General features: G+C 39.9%; 1 protein-coding gene across 1 annotated transcript in view; it reads left to right on the top strand.

Moving 5' to 3' along the window:
* Positions 1-11,925, top strand: part of ganc (glucosidase, alpha; neutral C) — a 12,097-nt gene extending 172 nt beyond the window's left edge. The window contains exons 2-25 of the mRNA XM_084741928.1: positions 200-262; positions 821-923; positions 2,056-2,183; positions 2,694-2,869; positions 2,980-3,002; positions 3,095-3,164; positions 4,412-4,508; positions 4,598-4,781; positions 5,128-5,272; positions 5,450-5,685; positions 5,784-5,910; positions 6,177-6,256; positions 6,744-6,887; positions 7,226-7,322; positions 7,428-7,529; positions 7,751-7,925; positions 8,761-8,829; positions 8,991-9,055; positions 9,147-9,223; positions 9,318-9,392; positions 9,529-9,642; positions 10,569-10,681; positions 10,865-10,980; positions 11,303-11,925. Coding sequence (XP_084598054.1) covers positions 200-262; positions 821-923; positions 2,056-2,183; positions 2,694-2,869; positions 2,980-3,002; positions 3,095-3,164; positions 4,412-4,508; positions 4,598-4,781; positions 5,128-5,272; positions 5,450-5,685; positions 5,784-5,910; positions 6,177-6,256; positions 6,744-6,887; positions 7,226-7,322; positions 7,428-7,529; positions 7,751-7,925; positions 8,761-8,829; positions 8,991-9,055; positions 9,147-9,223; positions 9,318-9,392; positions 9,529-9,642; positions 10,569-10,681; positions 10,865-10,980; positions 11,303-11,400 — 2,677 coding nt within the window. The 3' untranslated portion in view covers positions 11,401-11,925. The remainder of the gene's footprint in view (positions 1-199; positions 263-820; positions 924-2,055; positions 2,184-2,693; positions 2,870-2,979; positions 3,003-3,094; positions 3,165-4,411; positions 4,509-4,597; positions 4,782-5,127; positions 5,273-5,449; positions 5,686-5,783; positions 5,911-6,176; positions 6,257-6,743; positions 6,888-7,225; positions 7,323-7,427; positions 7,530-7,750; positions 7,926-8,760; positions 8,830-8,990; positions 9,056-9,146; positions 9,224-9,317; positions 9,393-9,528; positions 9,643-10,568; positions 10,682-10,864; positions 10,981-11,302) is intronic.

Genomic DNA, 11,925 nt, shown 5'->3' with positions numbered 1-11,925 from the left:
GCAAGACGAAACCTGCATTTTTGGGCTTATTTGTGATTTTAAGTTTCTGATCTTTACTCAGCTATATTGACAGGCAGCCCACTGTTTGAGGGTTTTTACACTAAAAAAATCTACGTTTCCATAGAAGTATGAATGTAAAGCCAGTAAAAGGTTTATTTCCTATTTTATGCATGTATTTAACTCTCTGCTTGCTCCTTAGTGTTGTCCCTGATGATGAATGTAAAGACAAGTTCAAGAAAAGTGACCATGTTGCTTTTTACAGGTATGTTGAGCATTTGATATCAGTTTTTAAATACAGAATGACTCGGCTGCTAGTTTTTAAAGTAAGTTAACCTACTCATGATGGATTGTCATCATTTCTCCCCTGGGAAAAAAAAACAAACTTGTTAACTTGATTATTTAGCTCAACCTATGTTTTACAAACAAAAAAGGCAGATAAAGTTTTTACTAAATTACATTATAAATTTGAGTTTAAAGTTTTGGTGTGACAATTAAATTTAAATTTAGTTTAAATTAGGTTTAGGTTAGAGTAAAAACTTAACTGAGGTTTAAAGAGAGGTTTAAATGTAATCTTTCTTAATTTTAAACTAGTTTGCAACATATGTCAAAGTAAAGTCATCATTTAATCAGGTTTAAAAATTAGCTGAATCCCTGTTGGTGCAACCCGGCCAATTTGTTCCCAAATAACTCTTTTGCAGAACATATTCTTTAAGTGTGCTTGGAAGGATTTGAGCTACAGATCTTGTCATTTCCTTGTTATGCAGGATCACTCTGAAGTTTATAATGACTTGTAATGCTGATGTTTGTTGTCACCTTTTAGACGACAGATCCAGGGGCCAAACTTGCAGCACCGAGCCCTTTTGGACACCATGGTGCTCACAGAGAAGGGGGCACGTTTTGAACTGTTGGAGCCTGACACACAGGTCTGAACACCGCATTTACTGTAAACAAAGGATTCTTTTTCTTGAATCATACTTGAAATCATTTGATGTTTGACCTTGTACATATATGTAAAGCATAGCTCCTGGTATTTTTGTGAATTTGTGTGACATCAGTAATATAGAAACAGACATTTTCACTTAAAAAAAAAACTTTTTAAACTGATAAATTATCTGAATTGTGCATAGAAGGCAAACCTAAACCCTACGTGACTGAAATCCCCTCTAGGTGACAATAACTGAAAGGGATAGTTTGGATTTTTTTTTTAAGTGGGGTTGTACAAGGTACTGATTCATACTCAGCGTATTTCCTGCAGCAGATGGCGGTCGACACGCCCCCAGTTTGGAGAAGCAGAGGGGATTACCGGTGTAGGAAGCTAAGCAATGTACTGCTGTGGACAGGGTCAGCAGCAGCCACCTGAAAAAAACAATATCAGTGTGTATTTTCATGGCTCTATTTTTGTCATCAGATGGCCTTTTCTGGTAGGAAACCACTGTTATGTAAGTCATATATCACTCGCTCTCACTCAGCCAGACTCCTTTGGCAAAAGCAGTAATTTTATCTTGCAGAATACAGGAGTTGCTGGTCTACCGCTGTCTCGATCAGTTAGTTTGTTTGTACTACTGTGTGACTTTGGGGTTTTAAAGGGTTAGTTGAGATTCACTGAAGTCACACAATAACACAAACAAGCTGACCAATCAAAGCAGAGGTAGACCAGCAACCTTCATTTTCTGCAAGGTAAAATTTCTGGTTTTGCCAAAGGAGTCTAGTGGCTTTTGACAGGGTAATATTTGGCTTGTATAAAGGCAGTTTTCCAATTGGAGAAGGCCTTTTTAGGTGGCTAAACTACACAGCAGTACATTGGATAACTTCCTTCGCTGGTACTCCTGCAATTGATACGTACCTCATACAACCCCTCTTAAAAAAATTTGAACTATCCCTTTAAGTTACCAAACCATGTCTTATCTCAGATAACCTTCACTAGCATTAGTAAAAACACCAATAAAAACTGTCACCAGTATGTCAATAATAAAGAACCTAAAATAAGTCACGTCAGGTTGTTTATACCATCTGAACTTTCCACATCAAAAAACTCTCATTCTGCTCTTTTCACAGACGTCACTGCTTCTTTCAGTGTCGCCTTGCAAAAACGACACCGTGAGGATATTAATAGATGAGCTCCAGCCCATTAAAGCTCGCTACAGAGTTCCAGATGTGATTTCGGAGGAACCACAGTGCGAACAGTAAGAGCTGCATCAGCATCGTCCGTCCATTATGATATCTAGTTACACAAGCAAATCGCTTTAAAAGATCCACTCCTCATTTCTTGGGCCTTTCTCTGATACACTAAAAGCTTTGCGTCTGTGTTGCTGATTCTCATTTTATGTTTGTTGGAAAAGTGACTCTGAGAAATTATGTATTGTTGAAATCAGTTTATGCTGATTAGCTTTTCTGGGAGTGGAAGCTCTCCGTCTGTTGTTTTGTTTATAAGTCAATAGATCGGCATTTAAAGGTTTTTTTTTTGGGTTATTTGAAGTGAGTTTTTATGAGATACTTATCTGTAATCAGTGTATTATCTACAGTATCAGCTAAGCAATGATCTGTTGTAGACAAGATCAGCAGCAAAACCTATTTTTAGCTGCCAAGTCCAAATTAAAGGGTGAACTTTTTAAATAGTGGTAAAAATTGTTCTAGCTTTTTCTTGATGTGTGTGATTGCTGTGTGGCTGACATTTTTTTCTCTTCGTCTGGCAGATTCAGAGTGGAGAAACAGTCTAAGGACTCCGTCACCCTTTCCTGGTCCTCAGGACGTCACCAGGTTCGCGTGTGGAGTTTCCCCTTCCGACTGGAGATCCTGTGTGAAGACGAAGCGATGGTTACATTCAACGCTCGAGGCAAACTGTGGTTCGAGACTCTGCAGGATCCATCCAGCAGGTGAGGACCTTGTATACTGGAAACACACCAACTCATTAAGAAGTGAATTAAATTACATTTTCTTGGTGTTTTTTTTTTTGTTGTTGTTGTTGTTGTTTTTCCCTCTGGGCCACATCTCATCATAGTGAGGTAAGAGAATACCAGCGCTCTTCAAATTGCAAAGTATTATTCCTTCTACTTGAAGCCTAATCCTGTCTATAAATGCTTTGTTCCTCTGACAGCTTGAAGAGGATCACACAAGTTCATTATGGAAAGAGACTTTCAAGCAGTTTGTGGATATCAAAGCTAATGGTTTGTTTACGCTATTTTATCATTTTAAAAGGCAGACTAGTCAGTAATTCTGTTCTGTTATTCATCCGTTCCTCTAATGCAGTTGGCTGGAGAGGGAAAGTGTGTGTGTTTTCCTTAGAAAGATTTTTTTTAAAAATCTGAATAATATTTTGATTCTAAATACATTTTTACAGAAGCCCTGACAGGCAAGTGAGCAGTGTTTGGCAGTAACACATTACTCAGTAATTCATTACTGAAACATAATCACTTTACATAGTAATGAGTCGAAATTACAAGACTGTAATTATATTACAATTGCTTGATTCTTTTTTTGCTCTAGCTAGTAGTTGTTGAGTCTTGCAATCCAAAAAAAAAATACATTTACAGCCACTGAGGGGCGGAAGAAAAAAAAAAATCAGTAAACCAATGTATAATACATGTGTTTCTTTGAGTGCAGTGACTCAGTTAACCCACAAAACAATCAGTGCACACATGCTCACCTCAGCACAGGTAAAAAAAAAATTTCAGTTCATTATTTATCTCAGGTAAGTTTCCTTTGATCAGTTTCAGTTTCAACGCTAAATCATATTACCTGCATTTCATGTGCTAATGCTCCACCCAGTGTTCAAACACCAAAACTGCAAGTCTGTACATATATTCACCTGTGTATTATATAAAGAAACAAAATGAACACGAACTACATTATGGCTTCGACGGTAGTGATGCTCAGAGAGGCTCAGAGTTCATTCAAGTCTGCATAAATCATCCGCTCACCACCCACACAAATGTATTATTTTCTAGAGTTTAGAGACCCACAGTTCTACCGTTCTCTGGAGGCTATATTACCTTTAAAATGATGCTGAGAAGTGCAAGCTTTCCATATTATTTCTTTATTGTGTGTGTGTGTGTGTGTGTGTGTGTGTGTGTGTGTGTGTGTGTGTGCGTGCGTGCGTGCGTGCGTGCGTGTGTGTGTGTGTCTGTGTGAGTGTTTTCTTTAATGATGATTTAATGATGAGCTGTTGGTTCTGTTTTCATGCTCTTTAACACACGCGACCCATCCGCTATTCATCAGAATGTTAATTTTGATAACAGGGGGTGGCCATGTTGAAATGTCAACATGACAACACAGTATGCAGTAGTTTAACAAAAAAAAGAAAAAAAGACTAGAACCATTCATATCCTCAGGTCACTGTAAGTCATTCAGAAAAACAATTACACAAAACATCAGTAGATACATAAATACATAAATGCTTCTTGTTTACCTCCAGGTCCCAGTAGCATCGGATCAGACCTCTGTTTCCATGGGTTCAGTCATGTGTACGGTCTGCCAGAGCACGCTGACGGCCTCCAGCTCCGAGACACCAGGTACACACATGGACAGCACGAATGCAGTAAAGACATTTTTATTTGTTTTTATCTGCATAATCTCATCTTTTACTGTTTTCTTTCTGCAGAGATGGTGAACCTTATCGGCTGTACAACCTGGATGTCTTTGCCTATGACTTGTACAGCCGCCTCGGTCTGTACGGGTCTGTGCCGCTGCTGGTGGCCCACAGACCTGACAGGACTTTGGGTGTATTTTGGCACAATGCGTCTGAAACTTTTGTGAATGTTCATTACAGCCCATCTGAGCCTCAGGTAAGCATTGTTCCAGTGCCGTTCTCATACAGTATCTGCCTAGCTTTCTGTCAGAGTTTAGTTTTTCAGGAACTGCTTATTTATTTATTTTTTATAATAATTAGAGGAACAGTTTTTTACCTCAGTTAAGCTGACAGCAACCACTGTCTTAACACTTCATGTGCAGGACTAAGAAGTCTGGTCCTGCAGACTTTTGGTGGTGCTTTTGCAACTCCTGCTGGTTGTAAACAGACAATAAAAAAGTTTATCTAACTTTATTAAAATCGGGATGTTCCTAAAACTATACAAACAATTTCCGAGGTAAAATAGTTTAGAAAAAAAACTAAAATATGCATCCATCACCCAGGATGACCAAACACCTCCAGTGAAGAGGAAGAGGGTGGAGCCTCAGACTGACGTGCACTGGCTGTCAGAAAGTGGTGTGATTGACTGCCTGGTTTTGCTCGGGCCCAGTCCACCGCAGCTCTTCTCCCAGTATGCTCAACTTACAGGTGTGTGCGCAACACTTAATGTATTTTGTTTTGTTTATTTGTCCATAGATATAAAACATGACATGCCCTTTACTGACCACTTTTAAGTTCGTCCTCCAGATGTTTAATCCCATATGATACTGAATTATGCCTTTGCATTATCCATCAGTATGAACATTACACCCGTCTTCCCTCCAGGATATCAAGCCCTACCTCCGTTGTTTGCACTCGGGTACCACCAGTGCCGCTGGAACTACAACGATGAAGCTGACGTGAAGGCCGTAGATGCCGGATTTGATCGCCACGATATCCCGTATGACGTTATCTGGCTGGACATCGAACACACGGATGAGAAGCGTTACTTTACCTGGGACCCTGCTCTTTTCCCTGAACCAGCCGGCCTGCAGCGACACCTAGAGAAGAAGAAGAGGAAGGTCAGCTTAAGGATGCTCTCCATATTTACTGCCTTTTTCTGTTGTCTTTAGGTCACAGATTTAGGTGATTTATTGTGCTCACTATTCTTATCTTTCAGTTGGTTGTTATAAGTGATCCCCACATCAAGATTGATCCTGGTTGGCCACTGTACCGTGAGGCCAGAGATGGAGGGCATTTTGTGAAGACCAGAGAGGGACAGGTCTACTGTGGCTCATGCTGGCCTGGTAATGTTTCATTAAAAATAGAGTTTAATTCTACAAGGAAATAATGAACCAGACTGGCTTGTTGAGGCTTAATGGTTACCATTAAGCCTCAACAAGTTAACTAATTTCTCAATTTGACAGTAGTTTGTTGTATCATGTGTTGTTTTACGTCCAACATCAGCTGACACTGACCATCTTAGAGATCCTCCACATACAGAAAACGTTTGTGTTGGTATCTGTTTTTTGTTCTTACTAACTTGATTTTTTTTAACTCACCTCTCTCATAGGTAAATCCTTTTACCTTGACTTCAGCAGTCCAGACACTCGAGCATGGTACTCCAGATGTTTCGGCCTGGATAAATACAAGGTAAGCGTAAAAATAATCCCCAAATCAATAATACTGTTTGTATGCAACCCGGTTTAGTATTTATGAGAATTGATAAGGTTTAATCCGGTTAGAAACAGAAGAACTATAAGAAGTAGCGGCCTTCCGGGCTGGAAAATGAAGACAATGTGGACATGCAACGCAAGACAATCCCCATAGATCCCTGTATGAAAATGCCTTTACAGCAGAAATAACCATTAATTATTAACCACTATTTATTATATAGTCTGTGGACTATAATGATCTCTGATGAAGGCCAAAACACTTACATTTTCCTGCAGATCATCCACACACTAAAATAACAATGAAGCAGCTACAGACACTTTGTTTATAAGCTTGATCCTGATTCGCTGTCAGATCCATCGTGCGCTGCTGCACTGCCGTTTTTTGCTGTAATGTATTTTTTTTTACGTTCTCCTTTGATCTTCAGTATAACAATCTGTTCAATCTGTGTTTATGTCTGACGCAGGGATCAACACCATCCTTATTTGTGTGGAATGACATGAATGAACCGTCTGTGTTCGACGGGCCGGAGCAGACGATGCCGAAGGACGCAGTGCATCATGGGGGCTGGGAACACCGGGAATTGCACAACCTGTACGGCTTCCACCAGGTGAGCAGGCACCAATATTTTTTTGGATTAAAGCTGTTGGCATACAATTTTTGTATTGTCATTCCACCTGTGTATTTTCAATTATTTGAATTGTCTTTGCAGAAAAATCTGTGGTTACCCAGAACTTCAATTTTGTCAGGGTAGATACAAACATTTAGAACATTTGGGGCACTAAAACTCCCCAATAAAATGCAGAATGGAGTTCTTAAGATGGTGCTGCAGGTTTAACAGATTGAAACTGTGGAGTTCAATCGTGTCTTTGTTTAGCTTCACTAAAATAGTTATTAGCAAAGTGTGATGTGAGCTGCTTGTTTTCAGTTTCTTTTATTGTCTCACAGCACATGGCCACAGCGGAGGGTCTGATAACTCGCTCAGGTGGCTTAGAGAGACCTTTCGTCCTTTCACGCTCCTTCTTTGCTGGGTCACAGAGATTTGGTACGTGTTTCAGATGGAAAAAGTGGAATTCAGTCCACTGGGATGTGTTCGAGGTTTTATCCTTAACTACACTGTTTGCTGTGACTGACTGTGTTGGGGATGCAGGTGCAATATGGACAGGTGACAACGTTGCCACTTGGGAGTATCTGAAGATCTCGATTCCGATGGTTTTGTCTCTAAGTGTGGCAGGAATAGTATTTTGTGGAGGTGAGTGCAGTATTGCACATGCTGGATTTGTTTAAATATTGAAACCACAACTAGAATTGCTATTGACTAGTTTGAGAGACATTAACACACATATGCTTTAAGTTGCATCTTAAAACTAGTCTTAAGTGGTGAACTTACAGTTCTGTAATGTGCTGCTTTTCTGCTCTTTTTTTCTTTTTAAACTGTTGAGTCACAGCCTCTCATTTCCATCTTTGTTTCAGCCGATGTCGGTGGGTTTATTCAGGATCCGGAGCCGGAGTTGCTGGTGCGCTGGTACCAGGCAGCCGCCCTGCAGCCGTTTTTCCGAGGTCACTCTGCAAAGGTGACGAAACGTCGGGAACCCTGGCTGTTTGGAGAGGAAGTCACCGCAGCAATCCGCACTGTGATCCGACAGAGGTATTTTCAACAGAGTGTTTGGATTATTTTAAGTGGGGGTGTATGAGGTACTTATCCATAGTCAGTGTATTACCTACAGTGGATAGCGGTCGGCACATCCACAGTTTGGAGAAGGAGACAGGTGTACCAGCATGGAAGCTAAGAAATGTACTGCTGTGGAGAGGGTCAACAGCAAAGCGTTTTTAGCCACTTAAAAAAAATCAATATTAGTTTCAGTGTATGCTATATTTAGAATATTTTCACCACTGATCCAAATGTGACCTGCAACCCAAGGTAAAGCGTTGAACGTATTCTAAATATAACGTTCATTTAAACCGATATTGTTTGAGTGGTTAAAATATGTGCATTGCTTAGCTTCTGTGGCAGTAATACTCTGACTATGCATAAGTACCTCATACAAGCACACTTAAAATAATCTGAACTATCCCTTTAAGTGAGGTGTCAGAGTTTCAAACGGGAAAAGAAGCAGGGATAATGGGAGCCGTCTTTTCTTTGTGCAAAATGCATATATATTTTCATCTCCAAATCAACCAGTGTTTGGTAGTTAACAAGCTTAAGTTTATTTTTGTTGTTGTTTTTGACATGTTTTGATTGGAAAAATGCTGAAAATGAGCAATTCCATCTGTCCCGATTCACCAGTTAAGACAGCTGAAATGGACCAAAACAAATCCCCAGCTAAGCCCAGCAAACAGTTTTATCTCATTACCCAGAGTCAACATGCAAATTTGTGATGTGTTTCTTGGTTTTTGTAATGCATTCGACAAGACAAAGTTATGTTTTAATGATCCCCGGAAGGATAGCATGTTTACCACAATCTTGTCTCTTCTGTACTCAGATACTGTTTGCTCCCATACTGGTACACGCTGTTCCACCAGGCTCACACCTCTGGTCTTCCTCCACTCAGGTTTGTTCTGCTGCCATCTGCTGCTCAATGCAAGCTTCTGTCACTGAACCCTCTGTAGGTTCACCTGTAGTTTTTTCAGGCACTAGAGGTCAATGTCTCTCATGTTGAAATCTGTACAAAACATTGCAGTAATGCTCATTTTATTTCATAAAACTGTACAGACCTCTGTGGGTGGAATTCCTGACAGAACAGAACACCTACACTGTGGACAACCAGTATATGATTGGTGATAAATACCTTTTATTTTTGTATTTTTACTCAGAAAACCATGCAATTATTATTTTTTTCTTGGTTTAATCCTCTTTAATTTCATGCAGGAGGAGCTCTGCTGGCCTGTCCTGTAACTGAGCCGGGTGTTCAAGAAGTCAAAGTCTTGCTTCCTGGATGTGGTGAGGTAAATCAACCAAGAGGTAACATGTTTATACGTTCAAATATATTAATGATACACCTCAGTGTGGATGTTACATCAAGGCTTGTTTCTGTTTTAGGTGTGGTATGATGTCAACTCTGCAAAGGTGTATAAAGGAGGCACGACTCTCAGTCTTCCAGTCACCCTGGACACAGTTAGTGTTTATATTAATTATATTTATTGGATTCCAGTTGTGGTTCATGTGCAGATCATAACACTTCATGCATAATAAATTCTAAACTGACACAAAATATTGCTGAATTTGATGATCTGTTGCATCCCCTGCGCAGGTTCCTGTGTTCCAGCGTGGCGGCTCTGTGGTCTGCAGGTCAGCAGGAAGCGGCTCATGTACAGCTGAATTCCAGCAGCTCCCACTTTCCATCACCGTGGCCCTCAACTCTCAGGTGAGCATCAAAAGATGTGGGAACCAGCGCCCGGTTGCATAAACCACCTCAAGTTTCAGACTGAAGTTTGTCCCTTGTGCAATATATTTCCCTAGACTAAGGAGTTCACTTCCACAAGGAGATAACCTAAGAGGCTTCATGAAGTGTTCCTAAGTGTTTAGACTAAGGCTTTCACAGCACAATTACCATGGTTACACTTTACTTAGCAAAGCATAGTTGCCAGTGTTAACTGACTTCTCCTAAATGGACAACAAAAAGAAAAAAAGGGTTTTCTATGTTGCAAAAAATGCGTCTTTGTTTCTCCTCCTCTTCTGCAGTCACCATAATTGCAGCCATTGTCTTATGTTCCACAAATTCATTTTTAAGAGCCTGGTATGAGTCTTTTTCTGAGGAAAATGGTTAATAAGGACCTTCTAGTAGTGCATAAGGAAATGTTTAATTAGCAGGGCAAACACTTAGGGATCAAATTGTTTTCCCTTACATCCGAAAGAAATGTTGACTTTATGCAATTTTTTTTCTAAGGCATCCTTAGATGAGTTTTTTTTTTTTTTTAAGGCACAGGTGTCTGTTGATATACCAGGTTTCAAAAAGCAATTAAAGTCAGAATTAGTTCCGACCATGATCTTGGTGCTCTGGGTTCTCTGAGCACCCAGTCCAGGCGGACTTGAGTCAGTTAATTGGGCTGCAACCTGCATGTCTACCTTCGTAACTAGCAAACAGCAGCTACAGTTACCAGCAGTACTGACTCCCTATTTTTTGGAGTATGACTTCAACAGGTGTCCAGTTTCTCCATATTGCTCCTTTAAGGCTGAGTCATTCATAACTTGTAAAAGCTGTTTACAAATTAAACTCTATATTAGTTTAGACTTGTGACATTTGTATAGTTTAATCAGTAAAATCCTGACTTCAGTCTCTTCTCTCTGCAGGGTGTCGCTGATGGTGAGTTGTATCTGGACGACGGCCACTCCTTCAACTACCGTGACAGAAAGGCCTTCTGCCTGCGCAGGTTCAGCATGCTGTCAGGCCGTCTGCTCTGCCGGTGAGTCATAACTCACACCTCCTCTCCTAAAGACAGATCCCATTTTAGACCGGAGATAAAAAAAAAAAAAAAACTTTGACTGACATGAAAGCTGACGGCTGAAGTGAACCTCAAACAGTTTGCATTTTTGAGCTAAAAGCACTTTCCACGTGATGATTTAGTATCTGTTGTTGTGTCTCGCAGTGCTGCTGGTGAAGAAGGAACATTTGACTGTGATACGGTGGTGCAGTCAGTCACCATCCTGGGGCTGAAGAGCAAACCGTCCACAGTGGTTGTGCATGTTCCAGGTGAGGAGCCCTGCCATTATAGTTACATATAATTATACATATATATAGGTATGTGAGCAAACAGGCACAACAGCAGCACCTTGACTCTGTTTGACCTGAATGGAACAGGATCTTTATTTGTATCACTGGTAACACCTGAGTTTACCTACTACTTCACGCCAAAATAGCCGCTCTGAAAAATGTGTATTATAGCTAAATAAAAAAGGAGAAGTGCAACAATTAGAACAAAGAATCCTGGAAATTGTTCCAGTATTTCTTTTGCTATTCTTAGTAAATATATCAACATCCAAAACAAAGCATAAGATCTGTTCTTTTTTATCACCAGGTGGTGAAGATCCGCCTGCATTTCAGTATAAAGAAATGTCCCGCGTGTTGACAGTGAGCAGCCTGAACCTCAGAGTGTCGATGGACTGGGAGATACAGATACTGTAGGTTAACTGTGAAATGTGTCAGTCACTGATTTACCCTCCTCTGGATTCTTAGGTCAGAATATTTTTTTACGGTACAACATTAGATTTTAAATGAAAGACTGTGAAGTGGAGTTCTCAGCACAAACTGGCACATGTGTAGATGAAAAATAAGTCTCAAAATAACAACATGCACCACTCCACAATTATATTTTGAGTATTTTACTTGTATCAAACTTCAGATTTACTTTATGAACACTTAAAAGAAAAAAAAAAAAAAAGAATTACAAGTTGGCAAATCCGTCCACTGACCTCTGCTTCATCAAGTGCTGTAAGTGTTTTAAATCAGGTTTGTTTGTTTGTTTGTTTGTTTTGACAGAATCTGGGTTTATAGTTATTAAAACAAAGAGAACAAAAGAGATGTATTTTAATCCATGAACACTGTGATTTTTATTTTTCATAACCAAGAAAGAGAAATGACATGGTTTTAAAGTTGTGGAGTCAAAGTTTACTGAATAAAGGGCAAACTGATGTGCAGCTTCCAGTGTTA

This window comes from Lutjanus erythropterus, chromosome 18, assembly GCF_056507025.1.
Source record: "Lutjanus erythropterus isolate fLutEry1 chromosome 18, fLutEry1.hap2, whole genome shotgun sequence".
NCBI lineage: Eukaryota > Metazoa > Chordata > Actinopteri > Lutjaniformes > Lutjanidae > Lutjanus > Lutjanus erythropterus.
The sequence above is the reverse complement of the archived record's forward strand: the minus strand, read 5'-3'. Positions and strand labels throughout refer to the sequence as shown.